This window comes from Aptenodytes patagonicus, chromosome Z (assembly GCF_965638725.1).
Source record: "Aptenodytes patagonicus chromosome Z, bAptPat1.pri.cur, whole genome shotgun sequence".
Taxonomy (NCBI): domain Eukaryota; kingdom Metazoa; phylum Chordata; class Aves; order Sphenisciformes; family Spheniscidae; genus Aptenodytes; species Aptenodytes patagonicus.
Genome location: NC_134982.1, coordinates 81,465,545 through 81,482,277, shown reverse-complemented (window position 1 = coordinate 81,482,277; position 16,733 = coordinate 81,465,545). Strand labels below are relative to the sequence as shown.

Genomic DNA, 16,733 nt, shown 5'->3' with positions numbered 1-16,733 from the left:
CAAACAAGGACACCTGTTATCTGAGACGGGCGTCTCCTTGGCCGATGACGCGCGTAGATCCTCGGGTTCTGTTGACATGGCATTTCACACAATTAAAACATAAGCCTGCTTCTTTTTGCTGGTACAAAATGGGCAACAGAACCCGAGGACTTCGATTCCAAACTACAGGAATTACAGAAGAATTACTTAAAACTCCTTTTGCATCCATAGTAATCCTCTACGGTAGTATGTGCTGTGCAGCAGCAGGTGAAATGTGTCATTAAATCATAAAAAAAAATCTAGGCTGAAAGGAACCTCTGGAGGTCTCGTCCAACCCCCAGCTCAAAGCAGGGCTTGCTTCAGCCGTGCTGCTCATCTACACTGGGATTCAGGAAGCCAAGGTACCAACAGTCCAGCACTTAAGGAAGCACCAGAAGACTCAGAGTTATCAACATGAGGTCAAAACCACTATTTTAAATTTAATCGTAAAGATGGCATCTCCTGTTCTGGCACCACGCTGTAGATCTAACGTTGGTTCAGAGGTTTTGTCCCAAGCAGGAAAAAAAGTGAATTTATGTTCAGCCATTTAAAAAACATGCCCAGATCTGAAATTGAACAGTGAAGATTTTTTTTTTAGAATTGTATACAGTCCAGTTTATTCCCAAATTTCTGAAAGCCAGACGCAGATGCATGCTGATGAACTGTAATTAATTCCTGTATTTTTTCCCTGAAGGCATCAGCTAGCAATTTTGAAGACATTCACAAGCTGCCACAGATGCGCGAGTTACAGCCTTCTCTGTCAAAAGCTAGTCCATTTTAAAATATGAACTTGACCTGTAGATTTTAAAAACACAGTAACGAGAACACCTTTTACCTTTTAATTCTGCTTGGACAGATCCCCATTGAGATTATGAATTTGCATATGCAGTTTTTTTCTGCTACCACAATGAGAGGAATCACAATTAGGCAGTGAAAGCAACAGCTATGATGACACTGAAAAATTCAGGGGAACCAAGCCAAACCGTAAGGATATTAAAACCAACATATAATTGCCCCCGAAATTTAGATGTTCAAAACTCAGAAGACAATAATTGAGTACAATACCTTCAATTTTACTGGAAGCACAATAAAAATAATGCTTCTTTACTATGGGTTTTTAATGAATACGCTCTGCTGTGGCAGTCTAAGACGTTATCCCCAGCTGCTTATTGCACCAATCTGCCAGAAGTTACTGCTCCTGTATGGGGGAACATGGACCTTAATACCCCGGTGCAATCTGGAGTAACTGCAGTGTGGAGCGAGTATTTTCTTCAACCATGCTACTAAAAGGGTAGTAACACAATAATTACAGTAATTTGCAGTAAAAAGATATATCAGAAGTAGTAGTAGGTAGAAGAAGGTAGTAACATCTTACTTCACTGCAAAGACATACGCCAAAACTCATCCACCAAAGCCCTGGAAAAGAGGCAAAGAACTCAAGACTAATACAACACCCTGGCTTGGATGTTATCTAGCAGCCCTTACTTTTGCACATAGGTTAGTACAAGATTTATAGATAAAACTCTTGGTAAAACTGAGAGTAAATATAATGAGTTAGTACACTGAAGATTAGCCCGGGCATCAGGGAATCACACTGCATGGGCAAATAGACATCCCTGCAACAAAAAATGAACTAAAGAATAAATGCCTGTGAGCATCAACACAAAAAATTGTTTTTCTTAAATCACCAATGACAAAAATTCCTGATGGTGGGCTGCAGAAGTGGAGGTTTGTGTAAACCCGATTCTGCACAAGGGAACTCGGAAGGTTCAAACACAGCTTCCCGGGGCTGTTGCACAAACACTGCTGGTATCAAACAGACAGCAGGAGCCAGGTGCTGGAATCAAATTCTTCAGTATCCAAAACAAAGCACAATAAAAATCGCAAGTGACAGATTTACAGTGCTTGGACTCAAACATTAAGTAGGGTTTAATGGACAGCGCAGAAATAAATCTGTAGTAACACTAGCAAATGGCCTGATCACAGACAGCTGGCTGACAAAACATAAAAGGCTTTAATTTGAAGGTTTTAATTGAAGAAAAAGACAAGTTTGGGGTGGGTTTTTTTTTGGTCAGAGTAGGCCAAAACCGAATAATTCTTCAAATGAATGCTGAAGATGAAGATGGGGAGAACTGCTTTCAAAAAACATACCTTTGGGGGCATTTTCTTTCATTCCACAGCACATTTAAACAATAAAAACCTCAGAAAATCAGCTTCTGTTTTGCTTTCATCAGTATACTCACATGTTACTGCAGGATATTACTGAGTAGTTGTGCAGGACTAATGATGTCAATTCTCTTCTGTAACAAGTTATTTCATCTATTTAGTAAGTTCCATCAAATTCACAGAAAAATACAAAGCTTGAACTACACTTGTAGTAAATTAGAAAAGTTTTATTAATTGATTAACTCACCTGGACATCCTGAACAATGCCTAATTCCATTAAAGTCAACCATTTTTTTTTCATGTAACAGGGACAATTAAGTCTAAAAACCTGGCTGAAAGGTATCAGCAGACATGAAGCAACACTGATAGAGAAAATGATTCCACAAAGAGGTGGCAGAATTTATAGCTCCTAAACAAAGTTTTCAGTACAAGCAATAGATCACTGACTGTCAAAAAAAGACAGCAACAGCTGGAATAACATCAAACTGCCACAGATCCCTGCTTCCAACAGAATAAATAACTGGCTTTCACCTCACCTTTATTACCTTATTGCCAGCCCCGCAGTTAACACATCTTATTTTACAAGGAGAGCGTTTGTATGAAGACTGGCATGAAAACAGAGAAACAGATTCGAATGAATTTATTTACGTGCAAGTCAGACCAGACTGACATAAACAATATAAATGACTTCACAGGAAACTAAGAGATTGACGTGTAAAAAAGAATATGTACAAAAATTCAGATATATAGGATGATCCATACAGAATAAACAAATTCACCATATAGTCAAACCCTTCTTTCACTGCAAGAATGCTTCATGGAGTTAATTTCTAGCATTCTGTTTAATCTAGTTTTACTGTCTTGTTACCTTAATTAATTTTTCTGGTAATCCTGATCACGTCTTCTTTTAAATTTATCTACATATCCCTGTTAGTGTATCTGTCATACCACATATATTGCTCAGTGATACTCCTTCCATGATGTCTGCACCCTTAAAAATACTTCTGGCAGTTGCTGATAATGTTTATTACTTCCTAATACTAATACTTAAGGTTGTTATTGATAAGTGGGAAAAAGGTTTCTAGATAACAGAAAAGTCTGTCAGTTCAGATGCAAAAAGGCCTAGCCAACTGAAAGATGAAATCCCTCAAGTCAGTAAATGTAACTGCCTGCAACAAGGAGCTGAAACAAGATCTAGGAGCCCATTCCAGTCCTAAACTTTTATATAAATTGTGGAACAAAAGGACGACAAGATACTCGTCTTTAAATCTATTAGAAATAAATGTATGGCTAGAAAGTATTGCTGCTTCTGAATGACCAGCAGTATCTTGAAAAGAAATCTAGACTAAGCCTAGAACTAGTAAAGTGTTCATTAAGAATAATACAAAAACCTCAGTGCTCTTTAATGGCACCTTTCATTCAATAAATGAACATGGCTACAGTAATGGGTCCTCAAGCTATTTCCTTTATGTCCCTCAAAAGCAAATTCTGTTATTCAGACACCTGCCTGACTCATTTTGGCTAATGTAGCTATGTTGCATTTGATTCCAAAAGCTGGCTGATGTCCCCAAAGTGCTTCTTGTTCAATGGTATATCCCAGAAAATAAAAACCTCTGAACTATACTATTTCCTACTAGTTTATTGCATGTACTATAGATTCCAAGCAATGTCTATAACTTTGGTTTATCTGGAGCTTTGGTCATTCATATATCCTGTTCTCCCTGAAGGGGAGTTAGGTGAAAGGGTCATCATCCAGAAAAGGATACCACATGATCAGATCTGCTAGCACGCCCGTTCACGCAATAGCTCCTGAACCTGTTTTAGTCAAAATGATCTGGGTTAGAAAAGGGTCTTTGAAGTATTTAAAGTATTTTCCATAGCCATGATCAGTTAGGAAACGGTTAATCTCTCTTCCTCCCATGGTATAGCAAAGTATGCATGCAAAGCTCAAAGAAACAGATGCTATAAAGAATTGAGAGGTTAAATCTGTTCAGATCAGATCACGTTGTCATGATGAACTAAAAAATAAATAATTCCTCCCGATTCATTAAAAGGAATCACACTGCCAAACTTGACCTTTTGATGGTTACTGCCACTCACATTGCCTGATTCTGTAAATTAAATTAAGTACTCTGTTTAACTATTCCAAGCACAACTAGATAGTTTTCTTCCTTATTTGGAAAAACATTTCCTAATTTTACCCAAGTATATCTTAGGAGGTGACAAAAATGATGAAAGCTCTACCCCTCAATAACGTAAAACAATTATTAGATAAACCTGGCAAAGGGGCTGTAGGTAACAACAAGGAACCCTGAATTTTAATGACTGCATGAAATCACTATATTTCAAGATTTAGGATTAATAAATATAACTAACTTTTCTATCACAGTTGTATTAATACTATAAAAAAAAAGCTGTAAGAACCAAAACTTGCTGTAACTCTTTAGTACTACAGCCTGTCCACTCTTGTGTAAAACATCAAAGTTAAAAAAATCATGCATGCAAGAGGAATGGGAAGAGGAGGGCAAGAAGATGCCAGGGTAGTGTCTCTTCACAGAATCAGCTTTCATTCAGAAATCAAAATCTCCTCTGTCGTCGTGAAAAAAAAAAAACTTTGTAATGTTTGGCAAAAGACAACAATACACAGCTTGTGTTTCAATCTGCACAGATTTCAATATATGTATTCATTTTAAGGGATGCAGAAGGAAGAGAGTCAAAAAATGCTTAAATTGGTTGGACTTTTCCTGCAGGTGATACGGGTTGCAATGATTTCCATTTTTCTCAAAGGGAAGTTCAACTTTTGAAAATTTTTGAAATCATATTCTGAGAGTTAAAAAGATGCACAATCCAGGAGAATGTAGAAAATAACTGTACTATCACATAAATGTACAATTTTTGCTGTAAGCACTAATCACTGTACAGCTATTTCATTCTTAGAGCCTCTGGCTTTCAGAAAGACTGCAGCAGAACATTTTACAGAACTCCTGCTATACTTAAAATTTAGTTTATAACTCTTGAAAGAACCACCAGCACTTCTCTATCTTATAAACCACTATAGCTCTTTTAATGCTGTCTCTGATGTGCACCTCACTGTAATCCATCTTTCTGCTTTACATACAGGACAGGATTATTCTTCATTTTGGGGGTTCCGTTTGCCCCAGCACCTCCTACAGCGCAGCTACAACTCCAACTCGGCCTTCCCACAATCTGAGGGCTACGTTGCTGATGGCTCAGAAAGCATGGAGGCAAGCCATGGTGTGGAACGCAAAATTACCACGCTGCAGAGAACCTCGTTAGTTTTAATTCAGTAAAAATAACCATTCTTTCTCCCTGGAATGTGTAGCATCACAGATCCCGCTCTTCACATCTAGCAAACAGAATCTTCTATTGAGGAGGAGTGAGAACATTATCAATTGCAATGAAATAACCCCTTTGGGAACTGCATAGTCCTGTACTTAATACAGTCTTGACTCTTGGCCTCCCCTATAAAAAGCGAAAACAGGCTTTACTGGAGATTGAGTGTCCCATAGACTTTGGCTTACATGAAAGCAGTTAGTAGCAAATTACCTGGGTCCACAACTACCAGCTGGGGCCGTTCTCCCCTTTATGTGCTTGCAGGGAAGAAGTACTGGAATATTTAGGTAATGTGAGTAGCCTTTACCACACGCCACTGGGTGAATGAGAGGGAACATGCATATGATGAGTAAGTGACAATTAAGAAAGCATTAAATTTCTATTTGAGAAGCCTTTCAATAAAGTGTTATACAAACACTCCTCCAATAACCACAGGTGTGTTCTATACAATTCTTTTGGTAAGGAAAATGCATTTATCTGAACAAGAAATCTTCATGTTTAAAGAGGCTAAGTATTATAAGGTCAGACACTGCCTGCTTTGTATTTACTATTCTACTCCTATGGCTTTTCTGAATTCAGAATTTTGTGGCTCTAAAATGTCATAATAAACCCTACTTTTATCAAAGTTTTCTCGGATGTAAAGCAAATCTTCTACAGAATACACATCTTCCTTTCCTGTCCAAACAGTGAGGCTGTACCTGTATCAAAAAAAAGGAAAAAGAAACGAGAAAGAGAAAAAAGAGGAAAAAGAATATGTTATTATCTTAAGATAAAACATGTAAGACAGAAAGACATTGCACTAATAAACTCCTAAAAATATTCAGGACTATGGTATCTTAGTTTTAGGAATGTAATTAAATACCAAAACCTTCAGATTTCAAAGTTAAACAACCACAATTTATGAACCATCAGAGTTAACAGTTTTATATGTCCCTGCCATCCTCACCCCTCTACATTCAGGCAAGTCATCACCCTTTACCCTGCATTTGTGCTACACCTGAGAGCACTGAGAGTCTCTCCAATCTTCTTGTTACCACGGTGACTTCCAGTTACCGGAAAAAGCAATTGCTGGATCAAAATGCTACCCCAGAAACAGGCATCCTCAAACACATCCTAATTTGCACACAGGGCGCACAGAATGCTTGGTACGGACTGACTAGCTGAAGGATACGACTGATAGTCTTCAAATAAACCTCTATTTGACACATGCAAACTAAAATTTGCAGAGGTCTATTCCTTTGCCACATTTTCTTTTTCCTCATTATGGAGGTAAGTCACACAATTTGGCTCCAGTCAAACTTCAATTTCTTTCTCCTAAAGCTAAACTTGCTAGAACTTCCCAAGGAGGACTGCAAAATTAAGATGGACAATCCTACACCACCCAGAACAATTTATCTGTAGCCTGGTCCTTGTGTGAACTGTTCTGCCAAACCTAGCAATGAGTAAAATAAAAAATCTTAGGCAGATATCCAGCAAAGAAATTTACCAGGCTGAGCATTGAAAGTTTGATGAAGTAATAAATAGTTACAAGCAGAGCAGTAGAACAGAAAATATGAAGCAATCTCAGTCGTAGGTGATTTTCATACTCTATGTTTTGTCACCTAAGTGATGTGTAGTAATGCCAACTGATTAACTGAATGTATCTTCTGTACTGCATCACATACACTTTTCTCATTAATTGCACACTTTATTATAACTTAAAAAACCCCCAAACTTCAAAGTATCATTTAAAGTTAAAAGCATTACCCTCCACACGACAAATACTTCTTCTTCCCTTTGTTTATTAAAACTGTATTAATCTAAAATATAGGTAAATCAGAATTTAGTTGTATGTCAGCAAAACTCAGGAATTTCTGTCTTCTGATCATGCCACTAAAAAAATAAGGATTTTTATGCTGAGGTAAAGGAGAAAACCCTAATGATTCAGTGGGAATAATGCTTGTATCCAGTGAGGATATATTTGAGAATGGCACAATTCACAAGACATATTCTTAACTTAACAATACTTTGAAATTAATTTCCCAGTTTAAAATGTTTAATTCTAATTTCTCTCTTGATTCTCTAGTGTAAACAAGAATAACAACACTTTATTTGTCCATCCTGTTGTTTCTAATTACTTAGAAATTTTCCAGACAAGTGACTGTCTTAAATTTTCTGTCTTGGGCTTTGACCTTGGTTGGTGCTTAAGGAACAACTTTATTAAAGTGTAGGTAGGCAGAGTAGGTGAAAACGATGAGTAAATGACAATATGAATGAAGCAGGTTTCATTCTCATTCTATTACAAGCAAATATTTTTTTAATGAAATTGTTATGGGTTTGTACGAACAATTTTTAAAAGAAAATGTAAGTCAGTGTTTGGAAACTACTGCCTGTATTTCAAGTACCTAAGCAAAATTAACTAGCTTCGTAGCAAACTCGCTGACTTCCAATCTAAAAATGTCCTTTCATGTTTTTAAGTGACATTACTACAGAAAATATAAACATTGAATCCAATAAAAAGTATATATAAAATATAAGTATTTAAACTGAATTAATTCCAAATTGCAACATCAAACTATTTAGTCTATTTAGCTATATTAGTCTCATGAAATGTTTATAGTGGAACTGGATTACAAACCTACTCAAGATTTAAAATTATTTATTATAGGTAATGAAAGAGGCTTTTTATAATAATGTTATTATTTTAAGGAAATTAATAGTGACCACTTCTGTACGACAAAACAGTTTAAGAACTGAAGGAATTAAAGAACTGAAGGAATAAATCAGAAGAAAAAATATTTTCAATGTAATTGGGGTAAGTATATACACATAAATGTGCTATACTTAATATAAACAAATATGTGCCTTTATTATGAAGTCTTTATTATAAATACAGCTAAAAATAAAGGCCCTCAAACTTACCTATCCGACTGTTGGATTAACCAACACAGCTCAGATATTGACTGTCGTACTAATGCTGCTCTTACAGGGAAAGTTACAGGCTGGGAAAGTGTATTGCATATCTGAGCCATTTCTTTCACCATCATCCAATCATAGCCTACAGTAAAGACCATTTGATTAAAAAGAATTCTTCAAAAATACAATCTCTATCAAAATAAAGACACAACGATTTATAGAATGGTTAGGTTGTAAGACAAAACAGGAGCAAATATGGGTTTTGTGAAAATCACGTAATTCTAAAATGAAATCGCCAAATGATTATAAATAAAAAATGTCATTGTCCCAGAGCAGAAAGGCAATACTAACGTGGAAAAATAAACTTATTTTGAAAATCTTTATTTCCAGTAACTGCAGTGTTATTTTACATATAGCTACAGAATGTGACATTTTTTAATGTCCAGGAAATTGTACATTTGCCCTTTCTCTAAAAAACACTGCTGCCACTGACTTCAATACGGACTAGTTTTAACTCGACAGTGACCCTTTAAAAACAAAAACATTATGAAAAATTTAGAAAAAAAAATTGAATGAATCCAGTAGGACTGGAGTTACACACAAATGAAGCATGTAAAACATTTTGTGCTAAAAAATGCTAAAATCAAGCAATCTAAAACACTTGAAGTGCCTGCCATTGAGATTTTTACAAGCACTGGAGCTATTTAAAATGGTATTTAACTGTTCTTTTATTTCTACAGGCTATGAAAGTCTTAACTTCAATAACAACAGTTGATATATTTTTCTCAATTACTCATATACAATGTAGTGACTGGAAAGACTAAAAAAGCACCAAATCTTTAAAAAAAAAAGGTTTTGTTGGGCAAACAGCAACTTTCAGTTGAAATCAGTCAAATAAGCTGTTTTTCTCATGTCTTACAGTCTACCCTTAATTAGCATCACCATAAACTGAAATTTAGAATGGAGATAAAGTTACATTTATTGAAAAAGGTTACTCAGTACAGTATTTCCAATACATATTTCCAGCAACTTTTTACTGCGCTGAAAGTACTTTGGAGAAAGTACTATACAGTTTAATAAAATTACTGTCTAACATGCAACAAAATCCTCATAACACAACACTAAATCTTGCTAATGAATAATTAGCAATTGGAATGGTGTATAAATTTGCCGTTGTGGTCACAGATGATATTGGTGGGGACTGCGCTACTGCACACAAATGCATATGCACTGGAGTAAAACACCCTAACAAAGCAGCTACGAGAATTATGAGAGGATGCCTGTGAAAAGGCCCCTAAAATAATGGCTAATTGGAAAATTTATTGCAAAAATTCCATTATTCAACAGAAATGAAATGTTAAAACCAATGTTGACCTACAATTTGATTTCAGTTATCTACTGCAAAAGCACATTGATAGGGTTTTAAATTTCCAGCTAATGTATTTTTCTTCATGAAACATGCCAGAATTCCGATTACCAAACCAATCCTCCTAGGATTTGGGGAGCAGACTACGTGAAACAGGGCGGAAGTAGTTTGTCCCCAAAAATTCCTCAATACGTGTGAATGAGTTGAAGAACAAAATACTGTTTAACAACAAAAGCATCAGTTTTTTTATACAGTTCTGCTACAACTCAAACTTTGAACTAATTGCTAAAAAACACTACCAAATGTACACCAACAAAGACAATAATTCTTCTTACGTTCACTATTATTTTCAAACTGACCAGGTGGCATATAACTTACTTTGAATCAATTATGAAGTCAATTTGAAGAAAATAGACTATGCAGTGAAGGTATTAAATTGGCTATCTTTACCTTTATTGTGTTTCCCAGGGTGCCAGCCGGTTGTCCATCCCAGCGATAAGGTTACATTTGGGAAACATGAAGTGACAGTGTTGAGGAACTCTTTTGCATCCACTACAGTATTATTTCCATTAGGTCCCGGTAGGATGTCTGCATTGATCCAAACGGGTCGCCTCAAATGCTGCTTCACGTGTTCAAGAAGCTCCAAGGAAGGCCGTACGGCTTCTAGACTGTACCAATAACCATGGGTGAGATGAGACACCTCACTCTGACTGAAGACGGGAATGTACAGTACATATATAGATGGGTATGTTAATGAAACTGTCCCTGTAAGCCAGAGAGCAAATGCTGAAGACCCCTTCCACCATAAGGTGACTATTACTGCTGGTGTAAAGTAGCGTAAACCTCTTGGTCTCCCTGCTGCCCAATATGAACTGCTTCATGGCTCTTAACTGACGGCTCTTCTAACTCCTGACCTGTTAAGACTTGGATGTTATTGAACTCTTAGGAAGGATTTTAATTAAGGAAGCCACTGCAGGCTCTACCACCTTTGTAGTGGTTGTTCCCACAGCTCAAAAGCGCAGCATAGTAGTGGCAGCATGAAGAAGTCTGCCCATCAGATCTTCATCCTACAGCTAATTATTAAGTATGAGACGTAGTCACTTAAGCAACCAATGCAGCACCACTTTTAAGCATTTAACAAAATATCTTAAGTTGCATATTCTCACTGTTCGCTCAAATCAAAAGAAAAAGCATAATTAGAAGGCAAACAATAACCTTTCTCCATCCTACCAAAACTTTCTAAACAGCAGTATTGTGGAAGGAAAAGAAATGTGGAATAATGGGGAAAAGGAATGAATGCCAAGAAAATGTGTATTTTTTCTCTCACAGCAAATTAATTAACACTCATTATATAACACTCAGGAATTTAAAATCATTATGGTCAGAGTTGTGATTTCCTTACTAATTGCAAGGACCTGTGTTTTCTCCCGCGAGTCGTGAAAACCTCTGAATAAGCCATCTTCTAGCTTTTCCTCAAAATCTTGCAGTGACCTGATGCAGAGCTGAGCCAACAGAAAATTCTTCATATTGTTCTGCAGGGTGAGTTTCCCTGTTCAACATCCTAAACTGGTCCCTCCGGGTGTCACAGGAGCACCAGGAAAAGGAAGGGGAAGAGAAGGCACTGTGAAGAGCAAGGAGAGGACCACAACCGCTCCAGCTTACACGGATATAAACCACAGGCTACATACTGCACGGGTTCCTGTTTGAACACCACAGATGATGGTTAACTGCTACCACATCTTCCCAGTTCCTAGCTGTTTATCTCCAGCCTCTTACACCAGTGCTGATGCTTGCCTTCGCAGCAGTGTGTGTGTTCAGGGACATAAACCGGTAAACAACTATTCTCATTGTTTTGTAGGGATGGTTCTGTACCAAGTTATTCCCTAACCTGGTTCATGATGAGGTCAGACGAATCGTGTGAGGATTTGTGGCCAAAAATAGGAATGGCAGCCAGCCGTTACATTAGGTTAGCTCTAAAGCCAAAAATTGTCCCCCGAGCTGCCTGTGTTGTTCCCTGTGAAAAGTAATTTTGTACATTTTAACTTCTGCATTGTTGAGAAAGCTGCATAGTGGCAGGAATTCCACTCAACACTATCAGTCAGTACTAGCTCAACTCTTCTTAGAGAAAAGCTAGTGATGGCTTGAGTTAACATTATTGGCTTAAGTATTTCTCACATTGTCTGAGGCCAGAACAGTTCAGATTTTCCCGTATGCAAGGGACTGTCAAAGCCAGTGGAATGCCCTCCTTTTTACTACAAGTACAAGCAACATCTCTTGAAATACCCCCCTCCACCCCCCCAAGAACACTGTTTTTATTGCACAGCATTTGGAAAATTCAAACGTGTTGCTGACTCCATGTTGAATGACTCTGGCATTTCTGAAGCAGGACTCTGAAGTCCTTTTGCAGAATACATTCATTCCTGTAGATAAAGCCAGCAGGAAATGTGATTATGTGGTCAATCAAGCTGACAGAGTAGAAATATACAAAATATTTCTTTTTAAGCACTGTTGAAATAATCTTCAAAACTTCAGCAATGGTATTCAAAGAAATATTATCCAAAAGAACATCAATTTCTGTTATCACTCATTTGACTATATCCGCACTGTGTGCTTGTACTTTTCAAATGCTTTTATACAATTAGACTTTTTTAATGCAACATAATTTTAAAAGCTTTTTTAAATCACTGCACTTGGCTGGAAATTCCTTGTGGAAAACTAAGAGGTAGATGTTTTGAAATTAAACAATAATTGAAGTGAAAAAAACCTCAACAAACCCAAACCCAACAAACAAACCCAAACAAATGCCTACTTCTCTTGTCCTTTCCCTTCTCTGTCCGGCCAGACATTTACAGATTCTGTAACAGTAAAACAACTTAGCCTGCCCACATCTTTTGTATTTTCATGAACTTTCACATGAAAACTGTGATTGCAATAAACAGAACAACAGGTACAAATCACATTTTACAACTATCTAGCTTTTTTTTTTGCATTTCTATAGCATACTTAGGCATTGATTAAGCTCTTTTTAATGCGGAGGTGGATTCTCCATCTGCTGCAAAAATAGACATTGTACATGCAAATTCAGACAAAGCTAAAGTTAGGAGTTGCAGAGGTGTATGTCTGAAAATCACAGCTCACTTTGAACCCCATTTCAAACTTTTCAAGGCAATCTCTCTTGGGGCTTTCAGGTGTATTTTCCATTAAAGACAATGAAACAGCTAATGGTTAAAATTCTAAATGAACCTCTGAAAATTTAATTAATAAGTTAGGCCAAGGAAACTGAATTTACTTCAATATACATGCACCTTACCACACAAAAAGCAAGACAACTTTTTTGTATTACAAACCATGCTGAAGAAATCTAACACCACATCATAAGTAGTACGAGATCAGATATTCAAAGGGATACACCTAATTCTTGAATTGAGACATCCCCGATACATTGTTAGTATTGGAGCTGATCAGGAAACAGTATTCCTCTCCTTCAGGGGGTGGGGAGGGGAGAGCTCTGTGAAAATAAAGATATTCATGCTGGTATGGGATGACATTTCTAAATTATTATGAACTTCAGCAGACCTGGAAGAGGAGCTGGCTTTTCAGCAAGCTTTTCAGAAGCTCCTTGAAAAACCTTGACACTTTCTTTCCCCTTCCATGGAAGAGAATGACACCACGAAAGCTGGGTGACAGCCGGAGAGACCTCTGTGCTGCCAGGCAGAGAGACCCAGGGAGCTCAGCCCCATTTGCAGCCTGGGAGCCACTGTCTGGCTTCCCAGTCGGAAGGCTGTCTTTCCCAATTTCTTTGCACAAGCAGAAAACTGATAGGAGCTTTCCAAATAGGCGCTATCGTTTCAGTTTTCCCAATGGGAAAACTTTGCTCAATAGCAACTCAGTAACTAATTCACTGAATATGAAATCATTATTTGTAGTTCAAAACACTTCTAAAGCTTTTATTCTAGCAATGCATTTAGTAATACTGATCATGTTTCCTCATTTTCTGTTCAGGAAGGAATGCATTACACTAAATTGCACAGTAAGAAAAAGTTTGGTCTACCGTCACCAAAAGATAGTTAGCACTACCTGTAAAATTGTTAATTAGTAAGAACACAAACAATTTAAAATCTTTTTGACTTGAGATACCTCTTAAAATCCAGCTTGATGCCTTTATTTGTGTTGACAATCTCTTCTAGCCATTCCTGCAATGTGTTGTCACTGTCTGTTTCAGGTGGATGAGCCATGATAGGGTCTCCATCTCCTCCCTTGCCACCACGAAGAAGAACATCTGCCTCTATCATGTGAACATCACCTGTTGATTTAGAAAAATGAATGCTCTAACAGAAGCAAATCCAATACTTCCAGTGTCTGCTTCAGAGTGACAATTACAGGGCAAGTGTTTCTACATGGGACTGTGCACACTTACTCCACAAAGATCACCCAGTATGAGTTGCTGTCTGTGAAGCAAGAGATGCATTTCTCTGGGTACTTTAGTCACTAAACTCTTTAGAAACCTACAAGCACATGAAAATTTATTTTTTAGATACATTTGGCCAAGTAATCATGTTTTTTTTCAGAGGAACAGCAAAATGAATATCCAAAATGTGAACCCACTCTTGCTAAATTTCAAATCTTTTCCTCTTAAAACAGGGTTCCAGACAAAGCCTTTTAGAGAAAAAGTGACCAGAAGATTTTATCATCGGCAGAGACTGAGCTACTCCCCTTGTCTCATTCTCAAAAATGACCAACCCACCTCAGCCAGAACTTTAAAAAAAAGTCAGCCAGCCAGCAACACCTGCCAGGAAAATGGTAGCTGAAACGCAAGACAAGTGAGTGGAAATCTTAGGAATGCTGCAAGCTCTTGAAAACAGCTTTCTATAAAGAGAAACATCTGAGCATCTGGGCAATGCTACCAGCTTTGCAGAGAATTCAATATATAGTTACTTAGGCTGAAATAATAATAAAAAATATAATAATAATAATTATACAGTCAATAAAATCAATTCCATTTAAAATTACATAAATAAATTACATATTTCCCCAATATTCACATAAATGAAATTAAAATTCACTGAAATAAACTGCTCACAAATAACCTGAAATACTTTAATCATCTTGAACAAAATAGCGGGGAAAAGCAGTAATAAAACTTTCCTGTAGAATCCAAGAAATATTACCCAGAGTGTTACAACATTACACAATTTCAAACTGTCCTAAAAAGACCTAGAAGAAGATCATAGAATCATAGAATCATTAAGGTTGGAAAAGACCTCTAAGATCATCAAGTCCAACTGTCGACCCAACACCACCATGCCCACTAAACCATGTCCCTAAGCACCACATCTACGTATCTTTTAAATACCTCCAGGGATGGGGACTCAACCACTTCCCTGGGCAGCCTGTTCCAATGTTTAACCACTCTTTCAGGAAAGACATTTTTCCTCACGTCCAATCTAAACCTCCCCTGGCACAACTTGAGGCCATTTCCTCTCATCCTATCGGACAAGATCCAAGATCCATCCATATAGGGCCAAAACTACCTGGAAATCCTTAACTGTTTCAGAAAGACGGGACCAGTTTTGCAGTATAGCCCTGACAAAGCCGTCACAAACACCTATCCTCACAGCACTGCAGCTGCTGCTAAAATGGGCAGGCACCTGGGGCAAAGCCAGCTTGAGAGCTACGGTAGTTTCCTGTGAGGTTTTGCTCCACTGCCTGCTGCCCTTTTAATAGCGCTGATACCGAACCTCATTGGATGGAGGGAGGGAGGGAGGGATGGACGGACGGACTTTTAATCAGGTAATTTCCATTTTCTCTTTTCCAGAGCAGATCCACAAACAGAAGCGTCAGCACAATGGAAAGGGTGACCTACCATGAGATCAAACAGGAAAGAATAGGGACAACTTGACCACTGCTGCCCAGGCTGGCGCGTCAGGGAGCTGCGGTCTAACCTCAGTACAACCACATCAGAGAAAACAGTTTTACCTGCAGCAGAAGCTTTTGCGTTCCGCTGTGCAAACATATGAACTGAGGAACACTCCAGACAAGCTTAGCTCGAGTGCATGAAACCAGAAGACTCCTTAACCATGGCTCTGGTCTGCTGGTAGGTGATGAAGGGCTTTGTTAATCTGAAGGTCTGACCTGACAGAGGGCCCGCACGCATGGAAGCTGGTTGTCTTCTCATAACTAAACGAGTTTGTCTAATAAAAGGGTACCACCTCCACCTCCAAACCTTGTCCTGCCGGCCTTCGTGATGCCGGACGGGTGGTTCGCTGGGACAGCCAGACACCGGGAGCCTTGCCCAGATGACAAACCGGGAGCGCCTCACAGCACGACCAGGCCCCCTCCCTCCGTCAACCCTCAACGTTAACGCTGAGGCGGCCACCCCGAGGCAGGGCAGGCCGGCTGCGGCTCACACTTACTTCTCGCGGCCTCCCCGGCTCGGGCCTTGCTGTTCGCGGCGTGGAACCACCTGATGGCCGCCCCGTCTCTCGCTCTGATGCGCTGCAACCTCAGAAAGTGATCCACCACCCCTTCGCTCCAGGCGCCTGCGGCCGCGCAAAGGGAGACCTTCCCTGAGCGCCGCCGCTCGGCGGGACCGGCCCCAGGCCTCCCCACCGCGGGACCGGGGAGAGGCGGCGGGGGGGGGGGGGAGAGGCCCGGTCCCCGCCGCGCAGCTCTTACCCTGCGCCTCACCCGCCATCGCCTCGCCGGGGCCCGCCCCGCCGCTGCGGCGTGGGTGTGGGTGCGCTCTTCCGCCTGCTGAGGCGGGGGGAGCGCCGCCGGCAGCCGGGCTGGGCCCCGCGGGGCTAGCGGCGCTCTGCGGCCCGGGGAAGGGCGGCGAGGGCCCTCGCTCCGGGCCGCCGGTAGCGAGGCTCGCGGGGAATGTTTCCGCAGGAAGCGGAACCGGCGGCCTGCTGAAGCGCAGCCGGGGCAGCACCCC

General features: G+C 39.3%; 1 protein-coding gene across 2 annotated transcripts; it reads right to left on the bottom strand.

Moving 5' to 3' along the window:
- Positions 1 to 2,807: 2,807 nt before the first annotated feature.
- Positions 2,808 to 16,626, bottom strand: FAM151B (family with sequence similarity 151 member B). 2 transcript variants are annotated; one of them, XM_076363060.1, is made up of 6 exons: positions 16,475 to 16,626; positions 16,213 to 16,338; positions 13,937 to 14,102; positions 10,250 to 10,467; positions 8,440 to 8,575; positions 2,808 to 6,236 (listed from the first exon to the last, which is right to left on the bottom strand). In XM_076363060.1, the coding sequence occupies exons 1-6, from the start codon at positions 16,491 to 16,493 to the stop codon at positions 6,086 to 6,088; spliced, it is 816 nt and encodes a 271-aa protein (XP_076219175.1). In that variant the 5' UTR covers positions 16,494 to 16,626; the 3' UTR covers positions 2,808 to 6,085. The 2 variants fall into 2 exon arrangements, with proteins under 2 accessions (XP_076219175.1, XP_076219176.1); XM_076363061.1 differs by having other exon boundaries at positions 16,487 to 16,626.
- Positions 16,627 to 16,733: the final 107 nt, after the last annotated feature.